The 21696-nt window shown below is 43.3% G+C and overlaps 3 protein-coding genes across 4 annotated transcripts; 2 read left to right on the top strand and 1 right to left on the bottom strand.

The window, feature by feature from the left end:
- The first annotated feature begins 969 nt into the window (after positions 1-969).
- On the top strand, positions 970-5935 carry ccr9a (chemokine (C-C motif) receptor 9a). Of its 2 annotated transcripts, XM_044035519.1 has the most exons (3): positions 970-1158; positions 3762-3836; positions 4149-5935. In XM_044035519.1, exons 2-3 carry the CDS (start codon positions 3798-3800, stop codon positions 5226-5228), a joined length of 1119 nt encoding a protein of 372 aa, XP_043891454.1. In that variant the 5' UTR covers positions 970-1158; positions 3762-3797; the 3' UTR covers positions 5229-5935. The 2 variants fall into 2 exon arrangements, with proteins under 2 accessions (XP_043891454.1, XP_043891453.1); XM_044035518.1 differs by lacking the exon at positions 970-1158 and having other exon boundaries at positions 3468-3836.
- Positions 5936-6277: 342 nt separating this feature from the next.
- bfsp2 (beaded filament structural protein 2, phakinin) lies at positions 6278-11715 on the top strand. The gene is made up of 7 exons (XM_044035516.1): positions 6278-6765; positions 8017-8099; positions 8176-8332; positions 8670-8831; positions 8903-9031; positions 9118-9353; positions 11595-11715. Exons 1-7 carry the CDS (start codon positions 6307-6309, stop codon positions 11602-11604), a joined length of 1236 nt encoding a protein of 411 aa, XP_043891451.1. The 5' UTR covers positions 6278-6306; the 3' UTR covers positions 11605-11715.
- Positions 11716-11778: 63 nt separating this feature from the next.
- klhl18 (kelch-like family member 18) lies at positions 11779-16671 on the bottom strand. The gene is made up of 10 exons (XM_044035515.1): positions 16497-16671; positions 16081-16211; positions 15038-15178; positions 14695-14893; positions 14246-14406; positions 13998-14134; positions 13703-13925; positions 13505-13609; positions 12981-13092; positions 11779-12898 (listed from the first exon to the last, which is right to left on the bottom strand). Exons 1-10 carry the CDS (start codon positions 16623-16625, stop codon positions 12512-12514), a joined length of 1725 nt encoding a protein of 574 aa, XP_043891450.1. The 5' UTR covers positions 16626-16671; the 3' UTR covers positions 11779-12511.
- Between the last annotated feature and the right edge of the window lie 5025 nt (positions 16672-21696).

Below are 21696 nucleotides of genomic sequence, written 5' to 3'. Positions count from 1 at the left end.
CACCATTTAAAAATGATAATAATTGTGACCTTTGACTCCAGAAATCTTCACATTATCAAATCTGACAAAAAAAAATTAAAGTTCATTATTACAAACATCAACACTAGAGGGCAGAATTTGTACTGTAACCTTGGTAACCAGCATGAAGAGAAGTCAGGTCACATGACCAGGCGGTTTTCTTACTTTTCTGTCAAAACAGGAAGTGTGTGTGTGTGTGTGTGTGTGTGTGTGTGTGTGGTCACAGCTTGTCATGCAACATTGAAGAGTGTGAACACATCGTCTCAAAAAAGTGTCTGCTTCCTGTTTCAATGACGTCTGTTCTCTCTCTTTCTCACACACACACACACACACAGTTTCCTGTACACTTTCATATAAAGGGAGAAATTGTCAATAATCACAGATCAATACTGTGTTTCACTGAATCTGTCTAATATCTCAGTAATCAATCATAATATAAAATTTATTGTCAGTGACAGAAGTTCCAAAGAACAAGGTTATTTATTACAGAGTGAATCATGTTGTCACAGGTCAGGATGAACAAGTGATTCTACTGATTAATGAGCTAAACCAGGACTAAATGTTGAGATGAACCAGGACTAAATGTGTCTGCTGACATTGAATGTCCTAATACATTGAACTTATTTGATAATAATCAAATAAGCTAATATGAAGTGGTGAATATTAAGTGGTGAATATGAAGTGATGAATGTGAAGTAGTGAATATGAAGTGATGAATGTAAAGTAGTTAATATGAAGTGATGAATGTGAAGTGATTAATGTGAAGTAGTGAATATGAAGTGATGAATGTGAAGTGGTGAATGTGAAGTGTGGACTGCGTGTCCTCAGTGATTCAAGTTTGACACAAAATGGTGGACGATGACTTTTACTAGTACTAGTTTTACAAAGACCCAGTCATGAAAGTTAACCAGATAACCTGTTACCAGTTAACCTGGTAACTGTGGAGCCTTCAGAACTCAGTTACCTGTAAAAACATTTCTGTGTTTAAATATATTAGTAAAAGTAAAGTTTGTGACAGATTTTAGTGATTTGTATTTTCATAGGGTAAAGTAGTTTAGGCCCCGCCTCCTCCTCATGTGCTTCATCATCGTCTGTTTGTGGTTTAACAGACACAAGCGTCAACGTGAAAGGCGGCTGACGGTGAGTCCAACTGTCTCTGTCTGACTAGTATTTATTAGTTTAGGTTAGTTTCAGCATTGATGTTTTATGTTTATTAAATTCTGTGATCATTTAAATTATGAAGTTATTGTCAGTGAGTTTCAGTTATACAATGTGTGTGTGAACTATAAAGTGATGTAATAGTCCTCTATCACAGCAGTAACATTATTACTAACTATTTACTAACTAAACTAACTATAAATTAACAGTCCTTTATCACAGCAGTAACATTATACCAAGCACAACTTACTATTAACTAACTCTAACGATAAACTAACTAGCAGTCCTTTATCACAGCAGTTACATTACTAACTAAAACTTACTATAAACTAACTTTAACAATAAACTAACAGTCCTTTATCACAGCAGTTACATTCTTACTAACTATTAACAAACTAAACTAACTATAAACTAACAGTCCTTTATCACAGCAGTAACATTATTGCTAACTAAAATGCATTATTAACTAACTAACTATTAACTAACAGTCGTTTATCACAGCAGTTACATTATTACTAACTTAAACTTACTATAAACTAACTTTAACGATAAACTAACTAGCAGTCCTTTATCGCAGCGGTTATTCTTACTATTAACTAACTAAACTAACTATAAACTAACAGTCCTTTATCACAGCAGTATTATTACTATTAACCAACTAAACTAACAGTCCTTTATCATAGCAGTAACATTATTACTAACTATTAACCGACTAAACTAACAGTCCTTTATCACAGCAGTAACATTATTAACTATTAACTAACTACACTAACTATAAACTAGCAGTCCTTTATCACAGCAGTTACATTCTTACTAAAACTTACTATTAACTAAACTAACTGTGACCTAATTAAACTAACTGTAACCTAACTAAAGTAATTATACTAACTGTAACCTAACTAAACGAACTACACTAACTGTAACCTAACTAAAGTAACTAAACTAACTGTAACCTAACTTAAGTAACTTAAGTAACTAAGCAAATTGTAACTTAACCAAAGTAACTAAACTAACTGCAACCTAACTAAACTAACTGCAACCTAACTAAAGTAACTAAACTAACTGTAAACTAACTAGAGTAACTTAAGTAACTAAACTAACTGCAACCTAACTAAAGTAACTAAACTAACTGTAACCTAACTTAAGTAACGCAACTAAACTAATTGTAACCTAACTAAAGTAACTAAACTGCAACCATACTAAACTAACTGTAACCTAAATAAAGTAACTAAACTGCAACCTAACTAAAGTAACTAAACTAACTGTAACCTAACTTAAGTAACTAAACTAATTGTAACCTAACTAAAGTAACTAAGCTAACTGCAACCTTACTATAGTAACTAAACTTACTATTAACTAAACTAACTGTGACCTAATTAAACTAACTGTAACCTAACTAAAGTAATTATACTAACTGTAACCTAACTTAAGTAACGCAACTAAACTAATTGTAACCTAACTAAAGTAACTAAACTGCAACCATACTAAACTAACTGTAACCTAAATAAAGTAACTAAACTGCAACCTAACTAAAGTAACTAAACTAACTGTAACCTAACTTAAGTAACTAAACTAATTGTAACCTAACTAAAGTAACTAAGCTAACTGCAACCTTACTATAGTAACTAAACTTACTATTAACTAAACTAACTGTGACCTAATTAAACTAACTGTAACCTAACTAAAGTAATTATACTAACTGTAACCTAACTAAACTAACTACACTAACTGTAACCTAACTAAAGCAACTAAACTAACTGTAACCTAGCTAAAGTAACTTAAGTAACTAAACTAACTGCAACTTAACTAAAGTAACTAAACTAACTGTAACCTAACTTAAGTAACTTAAGTAACTAAACAAATTGTAACCTAACCAAAGTAACTAAACTAACTGCAACCTAACTAAAGTAACTAAACTAACTGCAACCTAACTAAAGTAACTAAACTAACTGTAAACTAACTAGAGTAACTTAAGTAACTAAACTGCAACCTAACTAAAGTAACTAAACTAACTGTAACCCAACTTAAGTAGCATAGCTAAACTAATTGTAACCTAACTAAAGTAACTAAACTGCAACCATACTAAACTAACTGTAACCTAAATAAAGTAACTAAACTGCAACCTAACTAAAGTAACTAAACTAACTGTAACCTAACTAAACGAATTGTAACCTAACTAAAGTAACTAAGCTAACTGCAACCTTACTAAAGTAACTAAACTTACTGTAACCTAAATAAAGTAACTAAAATAACTGTAACCTAACTAAAGTAACTTAACTAAACTGTGACCTTACTAAAATAACTTAACTAAACTAAACTGTAACCCAACTAAAGTAACTAAACTGTGACCTTACTAAAGTAACTTAAGCAACTAAACGAACTGTGACCTTACTAAAATAACTTAACTAAACTAAACTGTAGCCTAACTAAAGTAACTAAACTAACTGTAACCTAATCAAAGTAACTTAAGTAACTAAAGTGTGACCTTACTAAAGTAACTTAACTAATTAAACTAACTGTGACCTTACTAAAGTAACTTAAGTAACTATACTAACTGTGACCTAACTAAACTAATTGATTGACAGTGAAAGTCAGTGAATGATCGACATCAACAAGAATCTATGGATGACATCATGAACATCACAACATTCACCACTGAGGTAACAATAATCACTTATTGATCAATCAGCTTGTTTCATTATTATGTATAGAACTGATTCATTGATCACACACCTGTGTTCAGGTGTGAGTCAGGTGTGTGTTCAGGTGTGAGTCAGGTGTTTGTTCAGATGTGTGTGTTCAGGTGTGAGTCAGGTGTGAGTCAGGTGTGAGTCAGGTTTGAGTCAGGTGTGAGTCAGGTGTGAGTCAGGTGTGTGTTCAGGTGTGTGGTCAAGTGTGTGGTTAGGTGTGAGTCAGGTGTGTGTTCAGGTGTGAGTTCGGATGAGTTCAAATATGTTGCGTCTCCTTGTCAGGATCCGTTCTATGTGAGCATGTCACCGACGACAGATGACGATGACTACGACTACCAGGACCTGATGTGTGACCGTGAGTCTGTGCGGGCCTTTAGGGGTTGGTTCGAACCACCGCTCTTCTGGATCATCACGTTGGTGGGCGGAGCTGGAAACATGGCAGTGGTGTGGATCTACCTGAACTTCCGAGGGCGACTGAAGACCATGTCAGACGTGTTCCTGCTAAACCTGGCAGTCGCTGACCTGCTCTTCCTGGTCAGTCTGCCAATGTGGGCGGAGGAGGCGCTGCATGGCTGGAACTTTGGCATCATCCTCTGCAAGTTGAACTTTGCCTTCTACAAAGTGAACCTGTTCAGCAGCATGATTCTGCTCACCTGCATCAGCATCGACCGCTACGTCGTCATCGTACAGACCACCAAGGCACAAAACTCACAGCTGGAGCGCCGCCGCCGCAGCCGCGTGGTGTGTGTGGGGGTGTGGCTGCTGGCCCTGGCGCTCGCCATACCTGAGCTGGTGTTTGCCACCACCAAAGATGTGGACTCGCAGCAGTACTGCACGATGGTGTTCCCCCATCATGAGGGCAACCTCACCAAGATCCTAGTGCTGTCTCTGCAGGTGAGCATGGGCTTCTGCATCCCCTTCATCATCATGGTGTTCTGCTACAGCGTCATCGTAACAAAGCTGCTCAGAACCCGAAACTTCCAGAAGCACAAGGCCATGCGCGTCATCCTGGTGGTGGTGGTGGTGTTCATTGTGTCACAGCTGCCCCACAATGCCGTGCTGGTGATGAAGGCGACACAGGCCTCCAACATGACGATGACAGACTGCGAAGAAATTAAGCGCTTCGACGTGTTGGGACAAGTGTTGAAGAGTGTGGCGTACACGCACGCCTGCCTCAACCCCTTCCTCTACGCATTTGTTGGCGTGCGTTTCCGCCGCGATGTTCTGCAGCTGCTGCGCTGCTGCTGCCGGCCACCGCTGGTCAGCAAGAGTCCACTGAGTAAGACCAGCAGGAGTCCACTGAACTCCACCCGTGCCTCGGTGATGTCAGACAGTGACATTTCCCAGGCCATGTCCCTGTGAGGACACACGGCGAGGACGTCTCATCATTGTCTCTCTTCATTTTAGATTCAAGCTGCTTCAAACTCCTTGAATGTTCACTCTAGAATGTCAAATATTCCGTTTGCTTTATCAGGACTTATCAGGACTTTGTCAGGACTTGGTATTTTCATTTAGCTAAACTAACACAAGTAACCGAACATCATCACCATGGAGCTGCACAAAGGTCTTCACGCACATGGTCAGAAACCTCCTGACCGAGGCTCTGAAGCACGTTGCAGTGATGATGTGATCCTGAAGATGAAGGAACAGTTGAGACTTTTACGATGTTCATGGCAGACATCTGGACTTTCCCAGACTTTTCCCAAACGTTCACGTGGTAGATGTGAACTTCTTTGTGTGTGGCTGCTAAAATTGGATGGTGTTGGTCATGTGACTGTTTTTTGTGTCACATGTTGAACTTGAACTGCCACGTTAATCATCTTGACTGTGAAAGAACAACAGCTGCTAATAAATGCTAACGGCTAACTGCTGTTAATAGATGCTAACATGAAAACATGTAAATAGTTTTGTGGTTGTTAGTGTAACAGTGTGTAACGTGTGAGCGTGACAAACAAGAGGAAGTGGATCAAACAGTCACACTTGTTTTTTCTCACTTCCTGTTGTTTTCACTCCGTCAAACTTTTTCACCTTCACTTCAAATTTATAAACAAATAAAGATTCTGACGAAATATTGTAATCAAGTACTGTTGTATACACACACACACAAACAAAACACACTCTCTCTCTCTCTCATACAAACACACACACACACTGTAAGACAGTCACATCTTAGAATTTTCTATCACCTTAAACTGTAAGTACAGAGAGACAAACACAGCCCTGTGACCTCTGTGTGTGTGTCTCAATATAATGTGTATTGTGTGTGTGTGTGTGTATTTCAGGAATCTTCACGCTGACTCAGCTAAATTCACTCTCTTTTGTGTGTCATGTTAAAAACAAAGCCCCGCCCCCTCTGCTCAAACACAAAGGTGGTTATGGTTCCAGAATCCCTCGGCTCCATAAATCCGGCTCCACGCGGCTCCAGCGCTCCAGCGTCATCATGTCTCTTTCCCGTCACCGCTCGTCCTCTCTGAGACAGTCGTCTACTGAGCGTACGCCCACAGCCCCCGGGGGGCGGTTCGGTTCTGCTGCTACCACTGGTAGCGTAGGTACCACCTTCACCCGTGGTGTGTTTGTGGCTTCAGGCCTGCCGGTGGGTGGAGTCTCCAGTCTGGGAACACGGGTCTCCCGGCGTGCTCTGGGCATCAGCAGCGTGTTCCTGCAGGGCACGCGCAGCAGCACCACCCCGGTTCTGACCCGGAACAGAGACCAGGCTGTGGGTCATGGAACTGCCGTCGGACTGAACAGCTGCCTGATGGAGTACAGCGACAAAGTGAGGGCACTAGAGAGTCTGAACCAAGAGCTGCAGGACCGGATCCGACTGAGTCTGGATCACAAGACTGACAGAGCCACAACCTGGGGACAAAAGAGGACAGAGTGGAAAGACGTCTACCGACAGGTAAGACATACAGACAGATATCTGACCCACATCTGATCCACATCTGACCCTGATCTGATCCACATCTGACCCACATCTGACCCTGATCTGACCCACATCTGACCCTGATCTGACACACATCTGATCTACATCTGACCCACATCTGACCTGTTTCATCCACATCTGACCTATTTCTGATCCACATCTGACCTGTTTCTGATCCACATTTGACCCACATCGGACCTGTTTCTGATCCACATCTGACCTGTTTCGATCCACAGCTGACCCTGTTCTGACCCTGACATTGGATCTACATCTGACCCACATTGAATCTACATCTGACCCTGATCTGACCCACATCTGACCCTGTTCTGACCCACATCTGACCCATCTAACCCACATCTGATCCACATTAGACCCACATCTGATCCACATCATACCTGTTTCTGACCCACATCTGACCTGTTTCTGACCATTATCTGACCTGTTTCTGACCCACATCTGACTTGTTCTGACCCACATCTGATCCACATCTGACCTGTTTCTGATCCACATCTGACCCTGTTCTGACCCACATCTGACCTGTTTCTGATCACATCTGACCTGTTTCTGATCCACATCTGACCCACATCTGACCCACATCTGACCCACATTGGATCTACATCTGACCCTGTTCTGACCCATTATCTGATCCACATTAGACCCACATCCGACCTGTTTCTGACCCACATCTGACCTGTTTCTGACCCATATCTGACCTGTTTCTGACCCACAACTGATCCACATCTGATCAACACCTGACCTGTAACTGATCCACATCTGATCAACACCTGACCTGTGACTGATCCATATCTGATCCACATGTGACCTGTTTCTGAACCATATCTGATCTGTTTCTGATCCACATGTGACCTGTTTCTGATCCACATCTGATCTGTTGTCTGACCCACATGTGACCTGTTTCTGATCCACATCTGATCTGTTGTCTGACCCACATCTGACCTGTTTCTGACCCACATCTGATCTGTTTCTGACCCACATGTGACCTGTATCTGATCTACATCTAACCCGTATCTGACCCCCATCTGATCAACACCTGACCTGTTTCTGATCCACATCTGACCTGTATCCGACCCACATCTGATGTTTTGTTGTTTACTTTGATTCTCTCAAACATATTTACTCTTTTACTTATTTCCGAAAGTTGTAAAAATAAAACAGTACTTTTGCTGCCCCCTGCTGGCTGCAGCTCACATCTCTGATTTCCTGCAGGTCAGTGAAGCCATCCTGAAGAACGCCCATCTGATGATGCAGACAGAGAATGTCCAGGCCACTGCTGAGGACTTTAAAGAGAGGTCAGAGGTCTCACACACACACACACACACACACACACACACAAGGACTGGGGGTCACATGTTCTTGGACGTGCAGGTACGAGAACGAACAGCCGTTCAGGAAGGAGGTGGAGGAGGAGATCAGCTCTCTGTACAAGGTCATTGATGACGCCAACCTGATGAAGGCTGAGCTCCAGGAGCAGATGGAGAACATGAGGGAGGAGCTACAACAACAGGAGCAAAACCACAAGCAGGTGACACACACCCACACAAAGTTATTTTTATCTTTTATATGTTAGTGAGGACACATTATAGACATAATTCACTAACATTAACCTTAACCATCATTACTAACTGACTAACTCCAACATAATCCTAACCCTAAAACCAGGTCTTAAACCTGAACTTTACCTTACACAGGACTTTTTTAATCTGCATGTTTAATGTTAGCTTGTATTCACCGTGTTTGTCCTGTCCATGCTGTGAAATGACAATAAAGTTGACTTTGACTTTTTAAAAAAAAAAAACTCACAAAGATATGAAAACATGAGCTGCACCCTACGTACCACCACTTCCTGTCTGTGTGTCCAGGATGTTCGTATCCTCTATAGTCAGATGTCGGGACATGAGGTGGACCAACCTGACGCTCCCATCAAGACCAGTCTGGACCAGATCCTGGTTCACATCCGGAACCACTGGGAGAAGATGACAGAACGTCAGCGAACCGAGACCAGAGACTACCAGCTGTGTCAGGTGAGGGGGCATGTCCTAGTCCAGGTGTCTGTACAGCATCTTCAGGCATCCTGACATGTATGTGTATGTAGGAGGCGGAGTCAGTGACCAGCAGACTCAGTCCTGTGGAGCAGCAGCTAGAGACATTGAAGGCTGAATGTCATGACACTGGCTGTAAGATCCAGAGTCTGCAGGCGGAGACTGAGTCCGTCAGAGCACTGGTGAGACACAAACATAATCACATGATCACATGATCACACAATCAACTGACTTCCTCTGGAGACACTTCACGTCTGTCTACCTGCAGAAACGTGGCCTGGAGAACTCGCTCAGTGACACTCGCCACTGGCACGATATGGAGCTGCAGAACCTGGGCTCAGTGGTGGCCAAGCTGGAGGTAGAGCTTGCTGAAGTGCACGGAGAGATCGAACAGCAGCGCCGCGACTATGACACGTTGGTAAACAACAAGCAACATCTGGAGCAAGCCATCGGGATTTACCACAACATAATGGATGGGGAGGAGAACTGCTTCCATGAGGCACCGTGAGTTACTGCAGGAGAACGCTACAGACCGTGCTACAGACGTCAACAACGCTACACACAACACTACAAACGTCAACAATGCTACAGACCACGCTACAGACCACACTACAGACGTCAACAATGCTACAGACCACGCTACAGACTGTGCTACAGACATCAACAACGCTACAGACCACGCTACAGTCAACAATACAGACTACGCTTACAGATGTCAACAGCACTACGGACCGGGCTACAGATGTCAACAACGCTACACACACGCACGCACTACAGACCACGCTACAGATGTCAACAGCACTACACACCGCGCTACAGGCTACAGGCGCCAACAACGCTACAGACCACGCTACAGACGCCAACACTACACACAAACGCCAACAGCGCTACAGACCACGCTACAGACATCACAGCTACACACCACGCCACAGATGTACAGACGCCAACAACGCTACATACCGTTACAGATGTCACGCAGACCTCTACAGACGCCAACAACACTACAGACCAGGCTACAAAGGTCCACAGCACTACAGACGATGCTACAGATGTCAACAGCGCACATAAGATGCTACAGACGCCAATATCAGCGCTACAGCATTCACGCACAGACGTCAACATGCTATTAAGACCAATGCCAGATGTCAACACTACACACAGCGCTACAGACGCCAACACTACACACCGCGCTACAGACGCCAACAACGCTACATACCGTGCTACAGATGTCAACAACGCTACAGACCACGCTACAGACATCAACAACACTATAGACCAGGCTACAAAGGTCAACAGCACTACAGACCATGCTACAGATGTCAACAAAGCATATACCATGCTACAGACCACACTACAGACCGTGTTACTGACCACGCTACAGACGTCAACGTTACAGACCACGCTACAGGCATCAACAATGCTACAGACCACGCAACAGACGTCAACACCACTACAGACGCCAACAACGCTACATACCACGCTACAGACGTCAACACTACACACTGCGCTAAAGACGTCGACAGCGCTACAGACCACGCTACAGACGTCAACAACACTACACACCGCGCTATGGACGTCAACAACGCTACACACCGCGCTATAAACATCAACAATGCTACACACCGTGCTATAGACATCAACAACGATACAGACACCAACAACGCTACAAACCACGCTACAGACATCAACAACGCTACAGACTGTGCTACAGACGTCAATAACGCTACAGACCATGCTACAGATGTCAACAATGTTAAAGAATGGCGCTTCAGACCATGCTACGGACATCAACAATGCTACGAACCACGCGCTGGCCAACAACGCTACAGCGTCAACAACACTACAGACCATGCTACAGACGTCAACAACCAACAGACCACGCGACAGACGTCAACAACACTACACACCACGCTACAGACTTCAACAACACTACACACCACGCTACAGACGTCAACAACGATACAGACATTAACACCGCTACAAACCACGCTACAGACGTCAACAACGCTACAGATGTCAACAACACTACAGACGTCAACAATGTTAAAGATGACACTTCAGACCATGCTACGGACATCAACAATGCTAGAGACCACACTACAGACGTCAACAGCGCTACAGACCCTGCTACAGACAACGCTGCAGACGTCAACAATGCTACAGACCACGCTACAGATGTCAAATGTACAGACCACGCATGTAACGCTACACACTGCGCTACAGATGTCAACAACACTATACACCGCGCTACAGACCACGCTACAGAAGTCAACGCTACAGACCATGCTACAGACGCCAACAACGGTACAGACCACACTACATGCAACGCTTTAGACCATGCTACAAACGTCAACAACGCTACAGACGTCAACGCTACATACAATGATGCAGACGTCAACAATGCTACAGACCATGCTACAGACGTCAACAACGGTACAGACCACGATACAAACGCCAACAACGCTACAGACATGCTACAGACATCAACAATGCTAAAGATGACGCTTCAGACCATGCTATGAACGTCAACAATGCTACAGACAACACTGCAGACGGCGATACAGACCACGCTACAGACAACAGCGACAACAACGCTACATATGTCAACAGCGCTACAGATAATGCTTCAGACAACACTAGACATCAGCGATGCTACAGACAACTCTGCAGACGTCAACAACGCTACAGACAATGCTACAGACGTCGACATGAAAGACTGACGTCACAGTGTTTTTACCTGTACAGGTGTTCATGACGATGAAGTGGCTCCAGACTTTAGGACTGATGCTTCACCAGAGGTGGTCACATGACTGTGATTGTGTTCCTGCTGTTTAAATATTCAATAAAGTTAACGGTGCACTGCAAACTGAGTCTTGTTTAAATAAAGTTTAACACATGGTAGAAGTATCACTGACGTGACCTGATGACCTCACTGTGACCTCTGATGACCTCACTAATGTGTATTTTAGTTCCAGACTGAAGTTGAATGTTTCATGTTAAATCTTTATTTATGTTGTTATGAAATAAATAATCTTGGGGTTTTACATCATCACAGCAGCTGAATTCACTGGCATCACTTCCTGTCTAGAGAGGTTACGGTTATGGTTACTGTCTCTGTGTCTCTGAATGAATCATAAAAACAGAAACTTTCTCTATGATGTTGTATGATGACATCTCACATGTGATGTCATAGTCCCCCCCAGTGTCTCCTGCAGCACCATCATCAGGACACGTTAGGCTGTGATAAGCTCTGCAGCCTGCTGGGGGCGCTGACAGGACCAGATGTCACAAATGTCTGTTAATCAATCACTCAATCGATCACACTCTTTGATTATAGATTAGAAACAAAAGTCCAGTGAACGTGGTCCCAGAAAAAGGATGTGAATCGTCATCCTGTTCAGTCAGCAGCTTTGTTTGCAGAGGAACTAACTCCCTATTGGTCGTTTCAATCAAGTATAAAATTAACATAAATGCTAAAAGCACAATGCTAACAGCAGCTAGCCTTTTATGGCTAAGCCTACATTTTTTCCCATAATCCCACAGGCCTGACATCAGCATGTGAGCCTGAGTCTGACCACCGTACCGATAAAGCTCAGTGAGCGCCACCAGAGGGCGCTGTCTCCCGCACATGGTGCAACCCATGGGTCCTCTGATTCGACGGTTTATGCGGGCTGCAGCGGGATGCAGCCAACCCCGACTCCGCCCTCATGGCTGACCATGGGCGCCATGAACGTCCATCTGTTGGTGTCAGAGTTGTACATTTCCACGGAGCTGAGATTGGACTGTCCATCGTATCCGCCCACCGCATAAAGACGACCCGACGTGGACACCAGCGACACCCTGCTGCGCCGCGTGTTCATGGCCACCAGGAGGCTCCACTGCCCCGAGGCTGAGCTGAACACCTCGGCACCGCTCAGGAAGCCGGACCCGTCATAACCTCCCGCCACGTACATGTGACTGCCAAGAAACGCAGCACCATGACGACAGCGCTTGTTCAGCATTGCCGCCGCAGGGTGCCAACGGTTGGTGTGATGGTTGTAGTACTCCACCTGTCCAGAGGGGGTGGTGTGATTAGTCACAGTGATCAGTCAATGTGTTGAATATGATTTACTGATACAAGATCAAACCGACCGTGTTGAAGATCTGTAAACCATCATGGCCGCCCGACACAAAGATGCGTCCATCAAACACCGTCACACCTGCGGCGCTGCGGCTTGCACTCATCTCTGTCACCACTGTCCACCTGTAAGCAATCACATGTCCACCTGTAATCAATCACATGTCCACCTGTAAGAAATCATATGTCCACCTGTAAGAAATCACATGTCCATGTCCACCTGTAAGCAATCACATGTCCACACCTGTAAACAATCACATGCCACATCTGTAAGCAATCACATTTCCACACCTGTAAGCAATCACATGTCCACCTGGAAACAATCACACTTCCACCTGTAAGCAATCACATGTCCACCTGTAAGCAATCACATGTCCACCTGTAAGCAATCACATGTCCACATGTCCACACCTGTAAGCAATCACATGTCCACCTGTAATCAATCACATGTCCACACCTGTAATCAATCACATGTCCACCTGTAAGCAATCACATGTCCTCCTGCAAACAATCACATGTCCACACACAGATGTCTCACCTGTCACTCTCTGGAGAATAACACTCCACTGAGTTCAGAGAGGACTTCCCATCGTAGCCGCCACAGACGTAGATATGTCCATCAACAACGACAGTTCCCATGGCGCTGTGGATGACATCATATAAACATTCGTTTTATATTGATCAGTGTTATCGATCAATGTTATCGATCAGTGTTATCGATGAGCTTCAATCTTACCTGCGTTGGCTGTTCATACTTGATACCCGCGTCCAGCTGTCTGTCTCTGGATTGTAGACCTCCACTGTGCTCAAACGTGACTGGCCGTCATACCCACCAATAGCGTACAGCAGCCCATTAACTACAGCCACGCCCACTCTGCTGCGAGCTGTCCTCATTGGCTGACAGCGTTCCCAAATGTTCCCAATTGGATCAAACACTTCGACCACGTTTAACGAGTCACCTGTAGAATAAAAAACACTGTCACACTCTGTGATGTCACCACTTTGTTGCACAGGTGAGCGCTGCGGCGTACCTGAGCTGTTGAGTCCGCCCACCGCGTAGATGAGTCCAGAGATGGACGTGCAGCACCTCTGTCTGGTTTTGAAGGTGGGCAGGTGAGGACGGCGCTCTGGCATCAGGTGGAAGTCTTTGGCTTCGTCCACTAGATCTCTGATTGGTCGAAGGACGTGAGACTTAATTAGCATAAACACACAAACAACAACCATATGACCTCACTCGCCACCAACGCTCTGCCCAGGTCATGCTGACGGACAGGTTCACCTGCATCTGTGGCAGCAGCGCACAAGTTCGTCCTGCTGGACGCGATCTGACAGGAACTGAGGACGACACAGAGGGAGGCGGATCTTTGACAGAAGCTCCGGCAGCACAGACTCACGCAGCACACGCTCATGATGTACCCACGCCAGCACCGCCTCAAACACCTGCACAAGTAACATGTGTTAGGCCCCACCCCTTCAACACCTGCACAGGTAACACTGGTTCGACCCCGCCCCTTCAACACCTGCAAAGATAACACCGGTTAGACCCCATCCCTTCAACATCTGCACAGGTAACACCGGTTAGACGCCGCCCCTCCAACACCTACACGGGTGACATGTGTAAGGCCCCACCCCTTTAACACCGGCACAGATTATACAGGTTAGGCCAGACCCCTTCAACACTAACTGTTGTAATGTGCTAGGCCCCGCCTCTCTAGGGAGTGGTCTAACCTGTTCTTCAGTTTCCACGTTAAGCTCGTCGCAGCCGACCAGCTCCAGAACTTCCTCTGTCCTTAGACCCAGAAATTCTTCAGAGAGAGAAACATCGACAAAGTGCTGATGCAGGAAGCTGCTCGCAGAGTCGTAGAGCGTCGTACACATCATGGTCTCTGCAAACTGACGCACGCCGAGACAGTTCTTGGGATGTAACCTGATAGCAGACGGGTCACACACGTTGCCATATTTGAGAATAAAGTGAGGTGTTCGACGCAGCAGTACCACATACTGGTGAAAATCACATCACATGTCATGATCGTAGTGTGTGTGAGTGGAGGGGTGGAGCTCAGGGACTCACCTGTCCTGCAGGAAGGAGCAGCAGGCGTCTTTAACATTCTGTAGCTGCAGGAAACTCGAGCCAATCAGAAGAGACTGAACGTTCTGCTGGTCAATGGCAACATGGCCGCTGTACGCAAAGTTTATCAGAGCCTCCAGGGCACTGTGGGCGGAGACGTGACCTTTACTGGTTGTACTGGTGTCATCTAACTGGTTAGACTGTGTTATACTGTGTTATACTGGTGTTAAACTGTGATATACTATGTTATACTGTGTTATTCTGGTGTTATACTGATGTTAAACTGTGTTATACTGGTGTTATTCTGGTGTTATTCTGGTGTTATACTGTGTTATTCTGGTGTTAAACTGTGTTAAACTGGTGTTAAAATGGTGTTAAACTGTGTTATACTGGTGTTATACTGTGTTATACTGTGTTATACTGGTGTCATCTAACTGGTTATACTGTGTTATACTGTGTTATACTGGTGTTAAACTGTGTACTGGTGTATACTGGTTACTGTGTATATACTGTGTTTAAACTGTGTTATACTGGTGTTAAACTGTGATATAATATGTTATACTGTGTTATTCTGGTGTCATCTAACTGGTTATACTGTGTTATACTGTGTTATACTGGTGTTAAACTGTTTTGTACTGGTGTCATCTAACTGGTTAGACTGTGTTATACTGTGTTAAACTGGTGTTAAACTGTGTTATACTGGTGTTAAACTGTGATATAATATGTTATACTGTGTTATTCTGGTGTTATACTGTGTTATACTGACGTTAAACTGTGTTATACTGTGTTATACTGGTGTTAAACTGTGTTATACTGTGTTATTCTGTTATTCTGGTGTTAAACTGTGTTATTCTGGTGTTAAACTGGTGTTAAACTGTGTTATACTGGTGTTAAACTGTTATACTGGTGTTAAACTGGTGTTATACTGGTGTTAAACTGGTGTTAAACTGGTGTTAAACTGGTGTTAAACTGGCGTTATACTGTGCTCTCTGATTGGTTACCTGGGGTTAGAGTTATGTCATGTGTGCTTCTCTCTGATTGGTTACCTGGGGTCCATCCCCTGCATCAGGATCTCATCTTGTTTACACTCCACCATGTCGTTGGTAAACATGGCGTGAAAGTACGGGATGGAGGCGGCAAGCACGATGCGGTGAGCGCTGAACTTGTGATCACCGACCTGCAGAGGGCGTCGACATGTTAGTAACCACCTGTGAATGTGACGTCACATTCGTCACCTGTCACGTGCAAATTTAATCCTGGGTTGTTAAGAGGTTGAAATAGAGTGACACCAGACAGACAATCAGCTGATTGTTCTCGTGCAGCCTTTGACGTCACCAGGTGCTCAGAATGTGCAATGTTAGCCTCGTTAGCTCCTCTTGACTAGTTGTTACAGGCTGTTAGCCGTTAGCGCGGCTAACGGCTAACAACCTATAAACATCACCATCAACACCGCTTCTCTTACCTTGAGTGTGACGTCGCAAAGCTTCCCCTGACGTCGGATCTCCTCCATGACGACATAGCCTCGTGCCGGCAGGTCGTGCACTGAGAAATGAACCAAATCCTCGAGCTCTTCGCAGAGAACGTCTCCCATCGTCAGCACGAGCGGCGGAGTTCAGCCGTGACGTCACAGCCACCGGCGGAAGCGCGGGCGGTCTCGGGATTTCAGAATAAAAGAGTTGGACTGTTGTCGTTTATTATTTGTGTTGCTGTTGTGTAACATGCGTAACACGGGGAGGGGCGGGGCGACCATCATAAACCTTCACAATAAAAGTGTTTTACATGTCATTGATCTGATGTCCTCATGAGGAAACAATGTTAAACATGATTAATTGTTAATTTTTTGATGTTAATGATCATTAGTGCTATGTTGATGTTTATGAAATGATTCATTGACAGAAAGAAATAAGAGAATAAATAAGTGTCACGTTTATTAAGTTTGTGTGAAGATTTCTTTAAACATTTTGATCATTTACAAACATTCAATATTTAAGTCTCACCATCACCATCATCATCACATCACATCTCCATCATCATCATCATTCAATTCAATTCAATTTGTATAGTGCCAAATCATAACATACATTATCTCAGGGCACTGTACATGGACAACATCAAGGAGAGCAGAGAACCCCAACAGTTCACACAATGAGCAAGCACTAGGCATCAGTGGAGAGAAAAAACTCCCTCTTAACAGGAAGAAATCTCTGACAGAACCAGGCTGAGAGATGTGCGGTCATCTGCCTCGAACGGTTGGGGTGAAAGGAAAATGGGGGACAGCGGAGAGGTGGGGGACATAAAGGGGGTAGAGAAAGGACAAGAGGGACCTGAGGGAGAGACAGAAGAGAGAGAGAGACCAGGAGCAGATAAACAACAACTGTATCAAGTTACAAGTTTAAACAGTCAATGATATCGACTTTTAATTATAGCACAATAATAATGGTGATGATATATATAATATGGGTAGCCTCGAAAACTGGATCTGGATCCTCCAACCTGCAAGATGAGATGAGAGTGTCCGCCTCCCGAATTGTCATTGGACGCTGATTCCACAGGAGAGGAGCCTGGTAACTAAAGGCTCTGCCTCCCATTCTGCTCTTACAGACTCTGGGAACCACAAGTAAACCTGTATTTTGTGACCTAAGTGGTCTGTTAGGGTGAAAAGGTAAGACTAGGTCTTTCAGGTATGAAGGGGCCTGACCATTAAGTGCTTTGTATGTGAGGAGGAGGATTTTAAATTTAATTCTAAACTGTACGGGGAGCCAGTGTAGAGAAGCTAACACTGGAGTTATGTGGTCTCTCTTTCCAGTTCCTGTCAGAACTCGTGCTGCAGCATTTTGAATTAACTGAAGGATTCTAACACACTTGTTAGAACATCCTGATAATAAGGAGTTACAGTAATCTAATCGAGATGTAACAAAAGCATGAACTAGTTTTTCAGCATCCTGTAAAGACAGAATGTTTCTAATTTTCACAATGTTCTGCAGGTGGAAGAATGCTCTTTCTGGAAATTAGTTTGAATCAAATAACATTTCCTGGTCAAAAGTAACTCCAAGGTTCCTCACACTAGAACGTTACAGGTCATCCAGGACTTAATGTCTCTGAGACATTCCTGGAGTTGAACAACCTGATTTATTTCATCCGGCCTCATTGATAAATATAGCTGTGTGTCATCTGCATAGCAATGAAAGTGTATTTTATCCTTTCTAATAATGTTCCCTAGAGGAAGCATATATAAGGTAAAAAGTAGCTGCGCATTAAGGCCCAAGCACTGAGCCTTGTGGAACTCCACAATTAACTTGTGTTTGTAATGAGGCTTTATCATTAATGTGAACAAACTGGAATCTATCAGATAAGTATGATTTAAACCAGCAGAGGGCAGCACCTGTGATACAAAGAGTCTGCTCCAATCTCTGCAGTAGAATATCATGATCAATGGTGTCAAATGCAGCACTAAGATCTGACAGGACAAGTAAAGAAACTAGACCATTATCTGAAGCAAAGAGAAGATCATTACTAACTTTAACTAGTGCTGTTTCTGTGCTATGGTTTAATCTAAAACCTGACTGAAACAGGCCATTAATGCGCAAATATTCACATAATTCAATTCAATTCAATTTTATTTGTATAGCGCCAAATCATAACATACATTAACTCAGGTCTCTTTACATAGACAACATCAAGGAGAGCAAGAACCCCAACAGTTCACACAATGAGCAAACACTAGGCATCAGTGGAGAGAAAAAACTCCCTCTTAACAGGAAGAAATCTCAGACAGAACCAGGCTCAGAGATGTGCGGTCATCTGCCTCGACCGGTTGGGGTGAAAGGAAAAATGGGGGATAGTGGAGAGGTGGGGGACAGAAAATGGGGGGAGAGAAAGGACAAGAGGGAGATGAGGGAGAGACAGAAGAGAGAGAGGGAGACCAGCAGCAGATACACAACAACTGTATCAGGTTACAAGTTTATACAGTTACTGATATCGACTTTTTAATTTACAAAATAATAATAATGGTGATGATGAGCGTAGCCTCGGAAACTGGATCTTGATCCTTCAACCTGCATGATGAGAATACGGAGAGAGAGAGAGAGAGAGCAAAGGAAGGAAGGACACAAACTAGGGAGAGAAAGAGACAAGGTTAATGACATATAAAAAGTCATAATCAAATGCTGAGTGTGAGAGAGTGAATGTGCGTGTACCACCGGAAAATCCCCCAGCAGTTTAGTTCTATAGCAGCATAACTAAGAGATGGTTTAGGTTTCCCTGAACCAGCTCTAACTATAAGCTTTATCAAAAAGGAAAGTTTTAAGTTTAACTTTAAATACAGAGAGAGTGTCCGCCTCCCGAACTATCATTGGAAGCTGGTTCCACAGGAGAGGAGCCTGGTAGCTAAAGGCTCTGCCTCCCATTCTACTCTTACAGACTCTGGGAACCACAAGTAAACCTGTATTTTGTGACCTAAGTGGTCTATTAGGATGATAGGGTAAGACTAGGTCTTTCAGGTATGAAGGGGCCTGACCATTAAGTGCTTTGTACGTGAGGAGGAGGATTTTAAATTGAATTCTAAACTGTATGGGGAGCCAGTGTAGAGAAGCTAACACTGGAGTTATATGGTCTCTCTTTCTAGTTCCTGTCAGAACTCGTGCTGCAGCATTTTGAATTAACTGAAGGATTCTAACAGACTTGTTAGAACATCCTGCTAATAAGGAGTTACAGTAATCTAATCTAGATGTAACAAAAGCATGAACTAGTTTTTCAGCATCCTGTAAAGACAGAATGTTTCTAATTTTCATAATGTTCCGCAGGTGGAAGAAGGCTGTTCTGGAAATTAGTTTTATGTGTGAATCAAATGACATTTCCTGGTCAAAAGTAACTCCAAGGTTCCTCACAGTGGAACTGGAAGCCAGGGTGATGTCATCTAAAGTGACAATGTGGGCAGAAAGTTTTTCTCTGAGGTGTTTAGGGCCGAGTATAATGACCTCAGTTTTATCTGAGTTTAAAAGTAGAAAGTTACAGGTCATCCAGGACTTAATGTCTCTGAGACATTCCTGGAGTTGAACAACCTGATTTATTTCATCCGGCCTCATCGATAGATATAGCTGTGTGTCATCTGCATAACAATGAAAGTGTATGTTATGCTTTCTAATAATGTTCCCTAGAGGAAGCATATATAAGGTAAAAAGTATAGGCCCAAGCACTGAGCCTTGTGGAACTCCACAATTAACTTGTGTTTGTAATGAGGCTTTATCATTAACGTGAACAAACTGGAATCTATCAGATAAGTATGATTTAAACCAGCAGAGGGCAGCACCTGTGATACCAAGAGTCTGCTCCAATCTCTGCAGTAGAATATCATGATCAATGGTGTCAAATGCAGCACTAAGATCTAACAGGACAAGTAAAGAAACTAGACCATTATCTGACGCCAAGAGAAGATCATTACTAACTTTAACTAGTGCTGTTTCTGTGCTATGGTTTAATCTAAAACCTGACTGAAAATCTTCAAACAGGCCATTAATGCGCAGATATTCACATAATTGATTGGCAACAGCCTTTTCTAAGATTTTAGAGACAAAGGGAAGATTAGATATAGGTAGGTAATTAGCTAAAATATCTGGGTCAAGGGTCGCTTTTTTTAGAAGGGGTTTAATAACTGCTACTTTAAACGTTTGGGGCACATATCCAGTTAATAAGGATAGATTAATTTGAGTTAATATAGAGTTGTTAATTAAAGGAAACACATCTTTAAACAGTTTGGTGGGGATAGGATCTAACTGACAGGTTGATGGCTTAGATGATGAAACTAATGATGTTAACTCAGGGAGATCTATAGGGGAGAAACTGTCTAACTGTGCACCTGGTGCTTCTAAAGCTCTGGTACTAGAAGATGAGTCAGTCCCAATATGAGGGAGGAGATGATAAATTTTTTCTCTAATTGATGTTATTTTATTCACAAAAAAGTTCATAAAGTCATCACTGCTCAGTGTTAAAGGAATAGATGGTTCAGTGGAGCTGTGGCTCTGTGTCAGCCTGGCTACAGTGCTGAAAAGAAATCTATGATTATTCTTATTTTCTTCAATTAGAGAAGAATAATAGGCAACTCTAGCTTTGTGTAGGGCTTTTTTGTAAGCTACAAAACCATCTTTCCAGGCTATATGAAGTTCCTCTAGGTTACTGGAACGCCATTTTCTTTCTAATCTACGTAACGTCTGTTTAAGAGCACGAGTATTGGAGTTAAACCATGGTGCTCGTCTCATCTGATTCACCACTTTCTTTTTCAGAGGGGCAACACAATCTAATGTAGTACGCAGTGAGGCTGCTGTACTATCAACAAGGTTATCTATGAGGGCGGGAGTAAAATCACAAAAGGTACCTTCAGATGTACTGACATATGGCACCGAGTTAAATAAAGGTTGCACTGTCTCTTTGAATGTATTAATATTATTATCAGACAGGCACCGGCTGTAGCTGTATTTCTTATTTATGTTATTGTAGTTCATTATTGAACAGTTAAATGTGAGTAAATAATGATCAGTAAGGAGAGGGTTTTGAGGAACTATGTTTAAATTATCAATATCAATACCATAAGTTAAAACAAGGTCGAGGGTGTGATTAAGGCAATGAGTTGGTTTATTAACGTGTTGAATAAAACCTATTGATTCCAA

The sequence above is a fragment of the Solea senegalensis genome, linkage group LG10, assembly GCF_019176455.1.
Source record: "Solea senegalensis isolate Sse05_10M linkage group LG10, IFAPA_SoseM_1, whole genome shotgun sequence".
In the NCBI taxonomy this organism is placed as follows: Eukaryota; Metazoa; Chordata; class Actinopteri; order Pleuronectiformes; family Soleidae; genus Solea; species Solea senegalensis.
Note: the sequence above shows the minus strand (reverse complement) of the source record. Positions and strands in the feature narration are given on the sequence as shown.